The 18020-nt window shown below is 47.0% G+C and overlaps 1 protein-coding gene and 1 long non-coding RNA gene across 10 annotated transcripts in view; one reads left to right on the forward strand and one right to left on the reverse strand.

The window, feature by feature from the left end:
* The window catches only part of FHAD1 (forkhead associated phosphopeptide binding domain 1), a 36429-nt gene extending 24932 nt beyond the window's left edge, over positions 1 to 11497 (forward strand). For 7 of the 9 annotated variants that reach the window (XM_028740569.2, XM_028740573.2, XM_028740576.2 and 4 more), the window contains 8 exons: positions 127 to 259; positions 4412 to 4547; positions 5530 to 5651; positions 6009 to 6104; positions 7087 to 7307; positions 8137 to 8302; positions 10426 to 10497; positions 11141 to 11497. In XM_028740569.2, coding sequence (XP_028596402.2) covers positions 127 to 259; positions 4412 to 4547; positions 5530 to 5651; positions 6009 to 6104; positions 7087 to 7307; positions 8137 to 8302; positions 10426 to 10497; positions 11141 to 11236 — 1042 coding nt within the window. In that variant the 3' untranslated portion in view covers positions 11237 to 11497. The remainder of the gene's footprint in view (positions 1 to 126; positions 260 to 4411; positions 4548 to 5529; positions 5652 to 6008; positions 6105 to 7086; positions 7308 to 8136; positions 8303 to 10425; positions 10498 to 11140) is intronic. The other 2 variants (XM_028740574.2, XM_028740578.2) reach the window with 1 other exon arrangement.
* A 4497-nt stretch (positions 11498 to 15994) lies between these two features.
* On the reverse strand, positions 15995 to 17982 carry LOC144328392 (uncharacterized). The gene is made up of 2 exons (XR_013393596.1): positions 17837 to 17982; positions 15995 to 16867 (listed from the first exon to the last, which is right to left on the reverse strand). It is a non-coding gene; the product is annotated as an uncharacterized LOC144328392 (long non-coding RNA).
* Positions 17983 to 18020: the final 38 nt, after the last annotated feature.

Here is an 18020-nt window from a genome sequence, read left to right on the forward strand (position 1 = left end):
TGCTTCCTCTTAACCTCTGTTCTTCACTAGATGCTTGCTAACATCAGCCTTGGGTCTCCACCACCCATCATTCTCCTTTAGCAACAACATCTCCTCCTCCTTCCCCTCTTCCTTTTTGGAGTGCAGGAACATCAGAGGGAAGCTGCAGGAGCTGGCGACAGAGAGGAAGGAAAAGGCAGGTGAGCCCAAGAAAATTGCACAGCACAAGAGCGTGCAGACAAGGTCCTCCACCCCGGACGAAGCCCCCACAAGCAAGAAGGCAAGTGGCACTCGAAGCAGGGAACACTGCGGAGCACTCTGGTAGTACTGGTGGGGACCTCTCCTGTACCTGGTATTTGCCTTCGGAGCAATGTGCTGGGAACATGGATGAAGAAGACTTGGGGCATCAAAGCCCTGTCAACCAGATTGAGTGTGGCGAGCTGTAAAATGGGGATAATAAGATGGCTCAGCTTTCAGGATCATTGTAAAGAACACAGGGAGATCTGTATGCAGAGTCCAATTACAGGTCCAATTAGTATTGTCTGCACCAGCAGTGGAGAACCTCCAACCCACGGGGCATATGGCTAAGCCTTGCCCATCTATACCCTGATGCCGTATATACAATGTCAGGTGTCGGGCAGCTATAAGGTGGAGCTGATCTACACTCACCAGTGCTGAAAGGTTTTAGATAGGGGTCTTTTCTAGCCCAAATTTGGTATGCTGGGGATTGAACTTGGTCAGGAATCTTGTCTTGAAACAGCCACATGGCTGATTGGTTTCAACTGCTCATCTCTGTGCCAGCAGGACAAAGGTGGAAGACTCTTTTTGGCCAAAGGTGAATTCCTTTGTTTTCAGGGGCTACTTATCAGAGGGGAGGGATGTGGCTTGGGAAGAGGGCGGCATGACTTGGCCCCTGGAGCTGAGGTTCCCCACCCTTGTGTCACAAGAGCACGCTGGTCAGTAATCACACAGTTCAGAGTTGGAGTTAACGTCATTAGCAAACACATGATCGCCACAGACATGGTTGAGTGTCAGGCCTAATGAGCACAACAGCTCATTCTCAGTGGTCTTCCTCTATGAATATCAGTTGTCAAGACTGAAAGTCTTATCACCTAAGTCCCCTCCTCTCCAGGGCTTTCCCAGGGAACCAGAGACTGAGCCTGCATGCAGACACAGTCCCCTCCACGCTTGCCATGCCTCTTCTGGTTCTGGGAGACAAGGGGAGAGGGAAGCTTGTCACAGCACAAAGGGGAGACCCTCATGACTCTTCTCCAGCATGACTCATCTCTGTCTCTTGGCCTCCCTCTTTCCATTCTCCTGCTTCAGCTTCTGCCTCTGATTCTGGACTTTTCTCTGCCACAAACTCTCCCGGCTCACTAAGCCCTTCTACCTCTTCAGCTTACAATACCTCTTCCCCATTTTCTCCCCCTGACCACTCATCATCGTGCCACCACCAATCCCCAGGCTCAGAGCCTTTTTCCCTTGGGTTTTCCCAGCTGGTTCCTCCCATAATTCCTCTGCGTCCAACCAGCCCATGACATCTTGCTCCAAAAGAATTGTGCCTGTTGGAAGCAAACAAAATGACTGAAGATGCCCTTTATGTTTAATTGCTCTAAAGCTGATGAATGAGTCAGCATTGCCAAAATGTCATTTTGTGCCTGTAATGATCCATTGTAACCTAGAAAAATGACAGCATACCCAGAGCCTGACTAAGTGAGACCCTGCATATCTCACCAAGCGATGATCTTAACGATGAGCGTTCACATAACCTACACAGTCTCATTAATATTCAGGGAAGGGAGGCAGCCTGTTTGGAACGTGACAGGTTGCATGTGCAGTCCCTGGCACCTCAGAGTTGGGCTAGAAAATGCTTCTATTTGAAGTCTTTTGGTGCGTTGCCAGTCAGTGTAGACCAGCTCTGTCTTTTCCCTGCATTATATATGGTGTAAGGTACAGAGCAAGTGGGCAAGGCTTGGCCAAATTGGGGGCCTAATTTATGGTCACCAGATTTTTTTTCAATGAATCCAGGGACCCTTTTTTTTTTTAAGCTGAGTAGCAACAGGGAGTCAGTAGTGGGGATGGTGAGGCAAAATACACGAGCACACATACATATTGTATAAAGGTGCAAAGCCCTTCTTTCGCAACCTGTGAAACATAAATGCGCAGAGTTTTTAAAAAACTGGGCAATGGCGTGCCACCACCCATGACTCCCAAGCCTCCCCCGATCTCCTGCCTCCTTCCTCCTTTGTTTTGACTGATCAGGGGAGATTTGGGAGTCATGGGCAGGTGGCACCCATTTTTAAAAAAACTCTGCACATTTATGTTTCACAGGGTGCAAAAGAAGGGCTTTGCACCTTGCCTGGCAGAGAAACTATGTGCCTTGTGCCCCTCCTGGGCAGCACCCGCCTGCCCATGACTCCCGAGCCTCCCCCGATCTGTCAAAACAAAGGGGGAAGGGGGCAGGAGATCTGCACCACCAGACATCCCTGGTTCCCCTTCGGCAGTGGCGGCAGCAGTGAGCAGCTCCTGAAGCCAGCCAGAGCCAACTGCGCCACCAGGCTGGCTCTGGGCTGCTGAGGCTGCCACTGCCATGTTTCCCGGGGACAGATTTGCAAATCTGGGGACATTCCAGGGACGGAATTTGTCTAGGGACAGGTTTGCAAATCCGGGGATGTCTGGTAACCCTAGCCTAATTAGACCCATGGGCTGGAGGTTCTCCTCTGCTGGTGCAGATAGTACTAGCCACACTCATGAAATGACTCTGTCTGCAGCAGCTTTCTGTGTTCCTTATGATGATCCTGCAAGCTGAGCCATCTTATTATCCCCATTTTGCAGATGGAACCGTTGAAACTGAGTGCTAGTGGCTTGCGTACAGCCAATTAGCGAGAGTTGAGATTTGAACCGGGGGCTACCACTTGCACTGTTAACAACAGGCTGTTCAAGCCCTTACCTGTAAACTGATACCTGCTCAGGGGAGCAGATTGGTCATGTTGTAGCTTAACCACTCTCCGGTATTCATGTGGCACTTTGCATTCATGCAGCCTGCTGTCTTCCCATCTGGTGAAGACACGAAACACAGAGCCTTTGCACAGTAGGTAGGTCAGCTTGCCCTTCATCTCCAGTAATAGGAACCAGCCCTGTCCGTGTTGCTAGTACAAGTAACTGCCATTGATGCTGCAGCATCAGGTCTCCAGTACAGCTGCTGTGAAGCCCAGCTGAACTGGGCAAAGAACTTCTTCATCTTGGGTGGATGAAGCAGGACCCAGAAGCCTGTTGTTCTGTCCAACAGAACCTCCCTAGAGCTGTTGCAGGATTGTTCCCCAAGAGGAGGCAACCCCCTGCAGCTCAAGCAACAGCACACGCCTTTGCTCCTGTCCCATGTAACTTGATTCTCATTAAGTACCTATCATCCAGGCATGTTGTGATAGGTAACTGGCAAATGTTTTTATAGCGCTTTGCAAAATGTGAAGTCTTGTTAACTGCTAAGTGTGATTGTAATTGCTCATTAGAGTTGGAAAGGCAGCTTGTGGGAGAAAATAAAAAGGGACGTACTCAGGCACTCCCATTTTATTCCACAAATACTTGCACAAGTGCACACAAAGCAGAGTGGTTTTATGGTCCTAGGTCCTTTGCAAATAATGGTTTTATCTACCCTAAGGAAAGCCATGGGCGAATTTTCAAAGTCTTTTCTGGGCCATATGTAGCAGCAACTAATTAGATTGCATCTGCTAAGCAATTTGGACAAGAATAGTTCCTTTTCATTGGGGGATTAGGGTGGACTTTGGGGTTTCTTACTCTGATTTTTTAAAAGGACAGAGAAATATATATATATATAAATTTAACTTATTCATTACTATAATTTCTGTATACAAAATATCTTATAAACTTTCCATTTGTATACTCAAATTCTGAACACTTAAAAAACTATATACCTATAAAATAAATAATACGCCTCTGCTTTGTTAAAAATGTGTCAATTTGGAATTTTTTAAAAGAAAACTTTGATAAACTAGGTGAAAAATAAATGGGCTCTCAGAAGATCTAATAGAGCAAAGGATTTGTTTAAGGGAGAAAAAAAATGTGTGTGCATGTAGAGTGGAGGGAGGGGGGGAATTGCAGAGATAAGGAAAGATAAAAACAGGAACCAAGCTTAGCTAATGTTGTAAAATCAAGATGGTGCCCTGAGGTTTCTGTCAGTCTCTGTTCCCTGTACTGTGAGTTGGAACATTGCCAAGGCATTTTGATGCAAGAGAGCTACTTCCCCGTTTTTAAAAAATGGAACTCTTTGAGGGTGACCTTCTTCCCCTTTTCATGTAGCGCCTTTTGTAATTTCTGCATTGAGGAATCCACATGGAAGCGAGTTGCCCAGAGGGGCCCCTTATCACCTTGTTGCCTCAGAAGAGAATTATTAACCTGAGCCTGTTTCCTTCAGGTATCATCCGTGAGCCTGGCTGATCTGGGAGCAAGATGCAAAGGCTCCAGACACGAGGAAATCATCAGTCGCCAGAAAGGCGCCCTGGCTGAGCTGCGGCAAAGAGTCAGAATGCTAGAAAGGGGTCACCCATTGGGTGAGTGCTACATTTCATGGAACGCTTGGAGGCAGTGATTTGTGCAGGTAGCTTTTGTAAGTTGCGGGATGAATTTGGGTACCTGAGAAACAGCAGTAAGAAATCAAGCATTGCTGTAAGGCTTCTCTCCTGCAAGCACCTGCACAGGTCTAGTGTAAAACACACATATGGTAACAAGTAGCTTGTTAGCGGAGCTACTACATGCCTTTAAATTCAGGTACAAATGCTCAAAAGGGCTAAGTTCCACCTCATGAGGAGTTCTTCATAGCGCTGCAACACCTGCCTTGCTCTGTGGGCTCTTCCATGGGTCCAGAATAGACATCATCACATCCTTGTGTCAGAAACTTCTATAGCAGGGGTGAAGATCCTCAGACCCAGGAGCCAAATGTGGCCCTCCAAGCCTCTATCTGGCCCTTGGGGTGCTCCCCAGCCACACCCCTTCTCCCCAAGCTATGCCCCTCACCAGTCCTGCTTTGCACCCTCTTGAGTATTTTTGCCTGGTGGGACTGAGTCTTTGAAGTCTGATAATGCTCCTTGCTTGCCCGGGTGGAGAATGGAGAGAACGGTGCAAGTGTCTGCAGAAATTCACAGAGGTAAAAATTCACATTTGTTTCTCCACCCCCTTCAGCCTCTGGCTCCACCCACCACTGGCAGGTGGCCCTCAGACTCCCTGCCCCATTCTGTGAATTAATAGAAAGAGAGCAATTTAATGAATTGCCATTGTGTGTGTGTAAAGGATTAAACACCTGCTCACCACTTCTCCAGTTGAATTTTGAGTTTCATGTGAGATAGAAAGTGTCTAGTCCAGATCACCAAGTGAGCAGAGATTTGAGCCTGGGCCTGTCCTGCCCTAGTCCCAATCACTCCACCCCATAGTCTTCGCCCTCTTTTCCCTGGAATCTTTCATCCTTTGCAAAACGTGTTTAATGTGAGTTTCAAGTGAAACGGGAAGTGGCACAGTACGACGACTTCTCTTTCTCAGGTTTTGAAGAGAGAATTGGAGAGCCACTTAGAGTGCTGAAAAAAGGCCCAGCTGAGAAGGGAGATGAAAGAACAGAGAAGGAGCAAGTGACAACCCTGATGACAGCAGCGGATGCTAATCAGGTAAACTGAACAATGCACGGTATCCTGGTGATGCTTTCTTTAGAAAACGTGTCATGAAAGGAAGGAAGAATATTTGTTGATGTCTTTTTGGCCGTAGCTCCCACCTCGATAACCTATTCTGAATATTTCAGAATACATTATTTTACATTAGGAAGAACTTCCTGACAGTAAGAGCTGTTTGGCAGTGGAATGGGCTCCCTCAGAAGGTGGTGGACTCTCCTTCCTTGGAGGTTTTTAAACAGAGGGTGGATCAGTCATCTGCTATGGATTCTTTAGGTGTGATTCCTGCATTGCAGGAGGTTGGAGTCTCTTCCACAATGCTACAATGCTATGATTCTATTTCCTTTACCCTCCCAGCTTCAAAGCAGTGTTTCCAGAACAGATCCCAACTTGACCATAGAGAGGACTGCGAAGCTGGAAATGGCTGACGCTTTAGACCTCAGTGAGAACATGGTATGAAAATGAAGAATGTGTTAAAGTACTTTGGGGTGGGCGGCCGGGGCTTTGTGTTGCAGAGGACATCAGAGCATGCAGTCCTCTCCTGATCTGTGTCTAGGGGCAGAGATGTGCTCCCAAGAGAGCGTGCTACAAATACTGTTATTACCATGCGCTTACATCAGCGATGGTGTCAGGTTTGAGCCCGCCCATCAGCAAGTGCCCTCAAGTACCCACCCCATCCCCTGCCTTCAGCAGGCTTCCCCTTGCCATGGTGGCAAGACTGGCAGCGAGCAGCCGCATTGCAGTCTGCAGGACGTGGCTGTGAGCAACCCAAAAGTTTTTTAAAAATCTACCACAGTGCCCAGAACCATCCTCTACCAGCATGGCCTGGGGTCAGATGGGCATGCCTTTCCAGGGCAGATTGGCTTCAGCAAATTCCCAAAGGTGCCAGAAGCTGACACTGACCTTCATTTGCATCAGGGCTGAGAAACCTCACACTGGGGGGTGGGGCAAATGTGGCCCTCCAGGCTTCTCTTACCTGAACTCCTGCCAGGCCACCTCCGCTTCCTTCCTCTAGCTCAAGTGTGTCTGCTTGGATGGATTATACAGGGAGGTGTATGTAGGGTCAGCCGTGTCTAGAAACCTCTGACATAACAAGGGTAAGAGTCATATCTGTGGCTGCACCCAATTCTGCCTCTGGCCCTACCCATCGCTGACATGTGGCCCCCAGAAGGTTACCCATGAGGGAGTGCGGCCCTCAGTCTGAAAAAGGTACCCTGCCTCTGGTTTACAAGGGTGCATAGTACTGATCATAGCCCTCCTATGGATTACAGGTGGGTGAACCAGGAACACGAGTGGGTTGCTCACTTAGCTCTGCAGCTTCAGTGGTAATGCAAAGCGAAGACATCCGCTTGCTTTCAGAGTGGGGGTTCTTCTTCCAGCTTGGGAAAATCCTGCCATTCTCGCTGATAGTTTGCTCCCTACTCTTTCCCTCCAGTACCTCAACCTGATCCAGGATCTCGCCAACCTGGTGAACGTCAAGGAGCTGACGGGGATGCAGACGGTGAAGCACCTTCCTTACGATGAGAGGGAGAAGCTTGGGGTGCGACGGCAGAAGGACCTTGGGCTGCTCTTCGACAAGATCAGGAAGCTCAAGGATCGCCTCGAGAGGAAAGAGTCGCTGCTGAAAGAGTACGAAAGGGACGTCGGGCAGTTCAGGTACAAAGGTGACGCGCGCACACAGTGTCTTTTGGGCACCTTTCTTTTTCAAAGAACCTTTTGTATTGATTTATGTCCCGCCTTTTTCCTCGATGGACTCAAGTCAGCTTACAGATAAAATAAGAACTGCTAAAAACATAGGGGAGTGGTAAACCAGTCATTCAAAAACAACTAAACATTAATAGAATTAAAACTCTCTCTTTATCTCTCTCTCTTTATCTCTCTCTCTCTCTATATATATATATATATATGAGAAATATCTATTTTTAAAAAAAGAGATGATTGCAATAAAAATGGCATGGCACCAGCCCTTTAATTAAGGGGAGACTCTTAATTAACTCAGTCTGTGTCTGTATTGGATTTGAAATTATTTATATATATATATATTTATTCTTCATTTTTTAATTAATGATTTTATCAAGTTTCTGTTAATTTTGAACTGTTTCATGGAAAGGGATTCAGAAACGAAATGAAATAGATAAGGTAGCGCTTGATAAATTTGTCATGATTGAAGCTCATTCCATTTATTATGAGGGGTGGTGGCATGTATTCATTTTTTCTGGGTGTTTCTTTACCATCCACTCAGCGGTGTCCTCAGTGCAGTTAAATATAGCGTCATGCCTGAACATTGTCTATAGGCGACTAAAGAGTTCCTGTAGGTGACCAAGCAGGAGTGCTTTTAGGAATTCCAAGCACTGGTTTTTGTTGATTAGTAACTTCTAATGACTTGCTGATTTCGCTTATTGTAAGCTTCAGGGTAATGTTTCCCTTTTATAATGCGGTTTGCAACACACCAACTTCCAGCTACCCTGTCTGTCTCATCGCACAGGACAAACAAGCAGACTCTGCAAGCCTGCCAGTCTGAGCTGGCCAAATTGGCTGACAAGATCTACCGAGAAGCTGAAGAGAAGGCTTTGCTGAAAGAAGCTCTGGAGAGGACTAAATTGCAGCTGACTCAGGAGAAGAAGCTGAACAGGGCTCTTAAACAGCATAAGGTTGGTAACAGAGATCCACAGCGCCACTGGCAAACCTCTGCACAGCTACACTGCCGGTGTGAAGGCCGTTTAGCAACCTCTGCACTTGGCCAGGTGTCATTTGACAGCATCTTCCAGGCCGCTGCTGTGTTTGTATTTTGCTTGCCCCTTGGGGAGGAGAACTGGCTGAGCAATGGGGAGGGTTTGTGTGCCACCCCCTAGGGCCAAATCTTGAAGGGTCGCCATCATCCCAGGGGAAAAATCCAGCTCAGCTTCATTCACGGGGCGAAATGAGAACAGAATGCAGTCAATTGGGGATAGGAGGCAGGAGGCAGAAGGGACAGAGAAAGTCTTTTCCACATAGGGACCCTTTGCACAGAAGCTAGTTCAAGCAGCCTTGTAAGTAAGCCCGCCCCCATCAAGTTCCTAGACTGCAGAAAAAGATACTACTTCCCTGCTGGGGGCTAGCAGAAAGGGTAATGGAGAGCTGTGTACTGCTGGGTGCCAAGGAATAGGCTTTTTTTCTCTAGGCTCCCACTCGGTTTCCACATTAGCTGTAGAGGAGAGATGGAACATTCTCCTGCCAGCCCCTCACTCTTCTGCATGGAACTCTGTGTGCTCACCCACATGCTACCCCTGGCCGCCTATGGCTACCAGGCTAGTGCTTAAATGTAAGGGTGAGTTTTTGGGGAGAGGAAGACTCTCCTGGCCTGCTCGTCTTCCATGGCCACGAGTATCAGGACTGGGGATCTTCCTGGTTGCACGAGCCGCCATCTGATTTTCAGTTTCAGGGGCATGTGGGCTGCTCTGCCCAGTCTAGACCACCTGCCCACCAAGCAAGACTATGCCAGTTAAGGCCACTGTGCAACAGGTTGTCTTACCATTCAGCAGCTGTAGGATATAGGAAGCTATCGTATACCAAATCATATTATGGGTGCACCTAGTTCTGTATTGTCTGCCTTGGCTGGCAGCAGCTGTCCAAAGTGTCAGACAGGGCTCTGTCCTAGTCCTACCTGAAAATGTCAGGGGATGAGCTTGGGACCTTCTGCATGTAAAGCAGTCTGCTGCAATCAGAACTGCCTCATCTACACTAGCTGTTTTAGCTGAAATTACTACCCATCTTTCAGTCACTTTTTGCAGAAAAGTCATATTGCCATCACCAATATGTTACATTCTGTGTCTCTTTCCTGATCTGTGATAACCAACCTCCTTTTAAAATGCAACTGCAGCACCTGTTGATTAGGAAAGTGCTGCCGAGGGCCTTCAGGACTTCTGTGCCTCTAATTAGAAACTTCCTTCTTTCAGCTTCGCCCCCTGTAATTGCTTCCTGTTCAGCACTAGTTGCCGCTTAATTAATGAGCTCCTGTTCCCCGGAGAGTGGTTTTATTGGTCTGCTCTCCTTATTTATTTCCTTCATGCTGTTAAACTTGCTAATTAGGGGGGAATTGATTAGTAATCCTGCGGCTGCACTGAAGCGAGTAACAACACAAGCAGGGAAAGCTTTTAATTTAAGTTGCAGGCAACCTTTGGAGAATGGAACTTACTTGTGAACTTACTTGTGAACGAACATGATAGAAGCATCTTGGCCACCAGGATAGACATTTCCAGATCTAATGGTGCTATCTTAAGTGCCATTTTCGTTCCAGGTTGAGCTTGACTGCTGAAAAGCATCTCCTCCACAGCATTAAGGAGACCTTAGTATGGAAGCAGCCTTTCTATTTCTACATTTCTGTAGGGTGAACAGGCTTGAAGGCATCACTTAGGAGCAAGAAATGAGAAATCCCTGTACTTGGAGAAACCCATAGTCACACGCCATCGAGTTCTGTCCTAATCCCCGGTGCTAGAGATGGAGTATTGTTAGGGCATCTCTCTCTCTCTCTCTTATTAAAGGCAGCAGGTTGCTGGGGCTTGACTTGCAAACTGAGTTAGGTGACAATTATATACACAAGTGCACATTCCTAATTGCTTTAGGCTGCAGTCCTTCACTGACTGACATCCCTGCCAGCTTAACTGAAAACACAGAGACTTATTCCAGCACACTCGACCAACACAGCTCGGAGAAAAGCGGCGGCTGCATTGTTTCTTAGCTCTGTTGCTTTGCCAGAGAGAGATTTGCCATTTGTTCCCTGCTGTTTCCACCCTAGAATCAGTTAGAGGAGAGGAAGAGTGAGATTTCGTCATGTTACGCCTGCACTCTGAAATTCAGGGATAGCAAGGTAGGAAATTGCCTGGCCAGTGTAGTAAGAGTGCCTCTTAGCCGACAAGCCATAAATGAAGATAGTTGGATAATATAAGTGGGGAGGGGGAGGTCCTGAAGAGCAGGGGTATCATTGGTGGAAACCTGCTTGCTTTTTCAGAAAGCCCTCAACTTCGTTTTGTGTGTTCTTGGCCCACCAGGCCATTTTCCCCAAACCACACCACTTGCCCCACAACTGGCATCATATGTGATATCCGGTGTGGGGCAGGTAGGAGTGCAGCAGCAAGATCGAGCTCCTCGCACATCATCTGATAGGCAAGGATTTTGGTCCTGCTTGGTTTGGGTGTGTGAGCATGTTCCCTGGGAGGAGCCTGCTGGCACACCCATCCCTGAGTTCATCAGATGATGGGCAGAGAGTTTAAACCTGCTTGGTTTGAGTACATCCACAGGGAAGTCGCTAGTGTGCTGAGAGCTTGAGGAGCAGGACTGAAACCCTTTGAGTTACCCTTTGTGGAGAATTCAATCCTACTCGGTTGCTCTTTGCTCCCACCCCCGCAAGCTGGTTTTTGACAGGCATTTGACTTGCCGTTTTGGCTAAAGTATAAATGTAGAAGCACACACATGCGTTTTGCTCTGTATCTTCCCTTCTCTGTCTTATGCAGATGGCAGCCCCTAAGAAACCATTCCCTGAAAAGCAGGTGGTTGCGGGGCCAGGAGCAGCCTGTAAGAAACGAGTGCACTGCAGCACCTCTGCGTAGGAACAATTCTGCTTACCCAAGGAAAGCGACAGAGAAGGAAGATTCTGGCCAGCTCCTTGTCTAAGCTTGTAAATAGAAGATGCTGCTACAACATTGCATAAAACACCTGGTGTCTTATTATACAGAATTTATTTATATACATATATGTATATGTATAGACTTATTTGTACAGATGATACTCATATATGGTACATTGTATCTTGATTACGAGAAATGTATAGAGACTCAACTCAAAATTATGTATAAATTCTTAAGATCTTCTGATACCTGTAACAGGGTTTTTTTGTGGGGGAGGGAAGAGAGATGGATTGTATCCCGTGTTAGTCCTACTCAAAGTAGACCCATTGATGGCGGTAGTCATGACTAACCTAGGTCCATGAATTTCAGTGTGTTACTTTTGAGTAGGACTTGGTTGGATGCAACCTTTTGTCCAATCTGGAATCCCGTCTTTTGGAATCGTGGATCTGGTTCTTTTGTACATCATCATTTGACAGATTTTATTTACTATGCATCCTTGCATGGTGGGGAGGTTGAGCTAGATGATCCTTGAGGTCTCTTCTAAATCTGCCTCCCACCTTAGACAAAGGTTTGCAGGAGTATTTCAGCCAAGCATGGGGAAAGGCACCAAGTCAGACAGCAGATCACCAGCACCACAGCTAGCAAAAACAGGAGATACCAAGCACCAAGCTCACAGAGGAGTAGCTTTGGATGTTGGCCAAATGCTGATCTGGAGTCAACTGAGAGTTTTAGTAAGTCCTACAAAGGGAAAGTTTTTCATTCAGAGGCATCTCTATATAAAGCTGAGAAAGTCTTTTGTCCTCAACCCTGAAGAGCCACAACCAGTGCTTTTTTTTTTCTAAAGAAAATATTTAGGGGTACTCTCATTTTGACTCCAGAAAATCACCATTTTATAGTTCAAATCAGGAAAAATAAATACAGTAAATGGACAAAAGTACAAAGATTCACAAAATGTTTAGGGGTATGCGTACCCCTGCATACCCCACCCCCAGAAAAAAAGCACTGGCCACAACCATTGTAGGCAATCCTGAGCAAGATGAATCTACAGTGTGACTTGGTATAAGGAAACTTCCCATGTTCCTAAACTTTGCAAAAGGTGGAAGGGGTTAACTTCCTGTGTTCCTATGCAGGTCTGAGCCTGGTCAGTGCTTGGACGGGAGATCGCCTGGGTACCACGATAAAAGACATGTGGCATACAAAGCACATATAAAAGATGGAACTGTGTCACTGATAACTGTTGCCTTCGCAGTTGGGGGAAGCCCAGGGAAAGATCAGGGGAATTGATCTCCTGGAAGAAATCATTAGGATGTTTTACATACAGATGTGCTGATAACCAAGAACCTTTCTGGTTTACTCCAGAGCCCCTTTGGCCACATCTGCGTTCTTTCTGCAATATACAAGGGTTTATTTCAGGACAGCACACAACCTTGCACGTCTCCTCTGCCTCGGAACATTTTGCAACAGCCATCCCCATCTGTTCTGCGAAGACTGGTTGGCATCAGATCTTCCCAGTAGAAATTCTGGAGTAATTTGTTCATGTTCCGTTAGCATTAATTACACCCTCCAGAAATAACCGTTTGCTAGCCCCCGTTAGTTCCCAGCAATTCTGCAAGCTGACCTTGCCAGCAGCCAACTCCTGGCATCTGCGTCTTGAGGCTCTAAGTGAGACGTTGACATCATCTCCCTCTTTTGCTGTAGATGAGTTTTGCTCTTCTAATACCATTCAAAATGTTCTCTGATAATTCCGCCATCCATAAAACAATCTGTTACGTTAATGAAAAGCTTCACACTTTCAATTACAGAAAAGGGTTTTCTTCCCATTTTCACTGCCACCACGCCCAGTCATCCATCAAAACAGATTAAACCACTATCCTTAAATAAAATAAAATAAAATCCCCCACTCATCCAGATTGGCCTCCTATCATGAAGACAGGGGGGGGGGGGCTTGTTTTCTTAGGAAATCACTGACTCTCCAGAACTGCCATGTGGAACCAACCTGTTACCGTCCTCGGTGTTGTCAAAATAGGCAGCAACAAGCACAAATCAAAGCTATCCAAATAATGCATATTGCCAGGAATCTCAAAAATACAGCGCCGAAGTTATGAACATCCTGTGAAATCCAGAAAGCCATCATTTAGAAGAGCACGTCTCCATCTGGACTCAGATCTGTGCGGGTAAAAATCTCGGTTTGCCACGATTGCGAAGGGATCAAGCTGTACGTTTACAGGGGTGAGCATTTTGCACAAGTCGAAATAAATTTCTTTACTTTATTTGCAGATTCCTAAACAGTTTTGCAACCAAAAGTTACCATACCCATGTATAATAAAACCAAGATAGAATACAAACGATTACATAGTAAATTACCTAAAAGCAATAATACTATCTCTACAGTTGTACAATTAATTCCGTAAAATGACTAGGCCATCCTTCAGGGAAAGTCTTCCTAAACAAAAATATCTCCAATAGATGTCAAAAACACCAGGCACTTGTCCCCTTTCCATTGGCAACTGATTCCAGAGGGCTGGAGTGGCAATGCTAAAAACCCGGTTTCTAGTGCACCTCAGGGCAGTACTCATAACAACGCCTTATCAAAGGCTTGTTTCCAGCACAGAGATGGAGAAATGTGTCAATTTCATATTATTTCAGTTTCTCATTTTTTTCAGTTCCGTTCTTGCTAAGTTCAGTTCTCCACATTTCCACAGCAATTTGCAGCTTTCATTTTTCAGTGTGCCCCAAAAAAATGGTCAGCATTTTAGAGCACATTTCTCCCAAAGGCCTCGGTGTAAAGGCAGTTTCCTAAGTTCCTATGTTCTTTCCCCACAAGAAGAAAAGAGGACTTTAACTTTAAGGCTAATAGAGGAACCAGGGGTGGGTGGGTTGTTGGGATCCCAGCTGGGGAGGGAAGACATAAACTTCCCCTCCAAGCAAAATGGCACCCCTATGTATTTATTATTAACTTTATTTATTTTTAAAGCCCCAATGAAAGTGTCCCCTTCTGCACTTATGATTTTTATTTTAATGCACTTTCTAAGGATGCATTTAATGTCCTGTCTTATTTTGACACACTAACAAAAGCATAACAAGGGATACAAAAAGACAAAAGAGAGATTTCTCCGGAGACGAGCATTAAAAAATCAGGGCTGTCACTGTCAAATAAGGACATCATGCACAAACAGCCTAAACTATGGTTTTGAACCCTCGAGGCTGGCAGTGCCGCTTCTCCTGCATGACCCAGCTCTGCCAGGGCAATCAGTATTAAGAATGCCAGCACTGGGACGTCATAATCCCTTGCACAGCAAAGGCTCCTGTGTCACAAACGGAGGATTATGACCGCTGCAGGGGATTCCAGCGGAAACAGAAGCTGAGCTGGAAAGGAGAAAGCTCATCAGAACTCAGATGTCAGTGGATAGACGAAGCGGAATTTAAAGCAATTTGCCTGCCTCTGTTTTGTGTTCTCCCCCTGCCCCCCAGCAAAAACATTTCCCCATCCAAGGAGTCCTCTGTGGTCATTACCACTATATGCCTTAATGTCACTAAAAAGCCCATTGTGCGTGCCCAGATCCACGGCAGAGCATGTATCTGGCTGCCTTTGAAGGAGGGTTTGTCACCCTGCTGCATATCTGCAGTGATTAGACGCTGATACCACTCCAGATGTGGAGACCACAATGACCCCGCAGAGGGTGACTGCAAGCCCAGAGCAGTAATGCATGCAGAGGCTCAACAGCCAGCCTCCTCTGAGCATGTATAATTGTGCTACTGTTAAGGATTATTTGGAAATAAATAATAAAAATACTGTACGTAAATGTCCTTATTTAGATCTATGATGTGGCCACATTTGGAACAGACTGTGTGTACAAGTTTGGTTGCTGCCGCTTGAAAAGGAAGTTTATCGTTATTCTTACTTATTGAATTTGCCGTTTGCTTTATCTTGCCTAGCAAGATATACTAATGTGCACACAGATGACTTCAACTGCTTTCTGCAGAGTAGTTCTGGTGCATCCATCGGACTTCAATATCTAGAAAAACACCAAAATACCCAGTCAAAATACTCATCTATCATAAAAACAAGCAAGATTTCAATATCTCCAGAACTCTTCATCAGGAAAAGCAGTGAAGAAAGAGAAATAAGCAGAAAGCGTTCTTGATGTTGATGCTACGAAATCTGCATTTTCTCAGGGTCTTAAGACATCACGTAGGAGGAGATTGTAGTCTTAACTGGATTAGTCCAGAATCCATACCTTTACAGTGGTACCTCGGGCTACAGGCGCTTCAGGTTACAGACTCCGCTAACCCAGAAATAGTACCTCGGGTTAAGAACTTTGCCTCAGGATGAGAACAGAAATTGTGCTCTGGTGGCGCGGCAGCAGCAGGAGGCCCCATTAGCTAAAGTGGTGCTTCAGGTTAAGAAAAGTTTCAGGTTAAGAACGGACCTCCAGAACGAATTAAGTTCTTAACCCAAGGTACCACTGTATTAAGCTAACACTACTTCCTTTGCTTTTTCTGTTACCTAGAAGTTAGGCGTCTGTTGTGGCGTTAATCTGATTATTCGGTGAATTAATCAACTAAATTAGCAGGGCATCCATCGCTGGCTCCCACTCAGATGTTTGACAGCAAATGAGGGAGAGCACACTGAATCCAACTCCCCACCCCACCCCAAATAACCAGGTGAGCAAGTGCGGGGGGGCTCCGTACCTCCAGCCACTTCTCTCCCTGCAGAGAGACATGTAAGAGAGAATGTAAGAAAAGCACGCAGATACTTCATTTATTCTGCAGTTCCGAGTGGAAATGGGTTCTGGCAGAATTGGCCTGAGCCTCGAAGAGCACATTGCACTGGAAGAGGAAGTGAGAAAAGGTGACAATTATCCAGGAACCTTTGTGCGCACAAGTATCATGTCAGAATCACATAACTGTAGAGTTGGAAGGGACGCCATGGGTCATTTAGTCCAACCCCCTGCAATGCAGGAATCTTGGGGGATCCTGCACTAGAGTATGGAAGCCAGAAAGCTGTGCCAGAGGATTTAATGTTTAGCTGCCCCTCCTCTCAAAAAAAAAGCACTGATTTTTCAAGTATTTAAACTGAGTCCACGACTCTGCAAGCAATCAATTACCTTAACATTTTTGTAAAAAAATTGTTTCACAATCAGGACTGAAGATTCCATTGTAGTTTAAAAGAAATAATGGGAGGGGGGCATGGATAGGGCTTGTAAGCAGTTTCTGCATATTAACATCCTCCCCATCTTCGCCACCTCCCCCCCCCCCACTCCACAAGATGCCCACTGATGAGTCTCCAGACAGATTGTACAAATGTCACGAAGGAAAAGGTCAGCGGATGGCGCTGGCTTGATAATATCTCCTACAAATCTGCTGCTGCTGCTGCATCCCACAGGGCATCTGGTCCATGAAGAGGATGCTGAATAGATGGGTCATTGGCCTGATGCAGCAAGCTCATCCCGTGCTCTTAAATGACCTCCGACACTTGTGAATTGCAAGGGACATTCCTCTGAGATTCGCCAACCTGGTTTCCTCCAGATGATCTTGGACACCATCATCTTGACAAATGCTCTACTGGGGTGTGGCTGGTTATGCTTGCTGAGTCTACATGAAGGTTGAGGCCTGGGATGAAGAAGGAAGAATGAATACCTCTCTCCCCTCCTTGATGGTAGTGCAACATAGACCAAGATCTGATGGATTTCCTGGATGTTCCATCTATACAGAGGCAGCTGCTAGATTGGGCAAACTTTAGCCCATTTGAGTGTCAGCTCTGGCCCAGCCCGCTCTTCCAAAGAAGCTATGGAGGGACACTGTGACCTGCCTCCATCCTGACCCCCATGCTGCAACCCTCCTCATCAGCCTGGTGGGGTGTCAGCAGCTCCCCCAAATCCTTGCATGCTCTGGCTTGCAAAGAGGTGATTCGTTACTGCACACCTATGGGGAGCAAAACCCAAGACAACACAATGCCACCCACTCCAATGCCACCCACTGCAGCCTGACCCCTATCCACAAGCCCTAGCGGGTTGTGTGGGGCTCCCCTCCATCTTGCACCCGGATCCTTTGCACATATACTTGGGAGCATGCCTGACAGAAAGCCATCGCTCCCAAGCAATGCACCCCGGGGTGCGCGTTTACTAGGGAAGCAGTCCCAGAGAATTCAAGTATGGAGCTCCCTCTCTCCAGAGTCTTGCACTCCATCCCCTACTACACACTTACTCGGGAGTAAACCGCAGAGGACGCATTGGAGTGCATCCCCTAAGCACTGCTGCCCATAAGACCTGGTGGATTCTGTGGGGCTCCTCCCAACCTTGCCCCCCACCCCTATACGCTTACTCGGGAGTAAACCGCAGAGGACACATTCTTGTCCATCTCCCAAGCACTGCTGCTCACAAGCCCTGGTGGATTTTGTGGGTCCCCCCTCTCTTTCCTTCCCTCTCTCCCTCCCTCCATGCACCGCGACCCCCTACACGCTTACTCGGGAGTAAACCGCAAAAGGCGCATTGGAGTCCATCCCCCCAGCACTGCTGCCCACAAGCCCTGCTTTCCCCCTCCCTCTCTCCCTCCTTGCACTGCGATTCCCTACAGGCTTACTCGGGAGTAAGCCTTTAGCAGAAACCCCCTCCTCCTGCTGCTGCCATGCCCGCCTGTCTGGGCGTCTCCTGCGCAGGCATCGTCCGGCGGCCGCCCATCCGCGCCGCGGCGCGCCCAGTCAGCGGGTCGGGGCGGAGCCGGCGGCGGGAGGAGGCGCGCTCGGGCCGGATCAGCTCGTCTGCTG

Source organism: Podarcis muralis, chromosome 7, assembly GCF_964188315.1.
Source record: "Podarcis muralis chromosome 7, rPodMur119.hap1.1, whole genome shotgun sequence".
NCBI lineage: Eukaryota > Metazoa > Chordata > Lepidosauria > Squamata > Lacertidae > Podarcis > Podarcis muralis.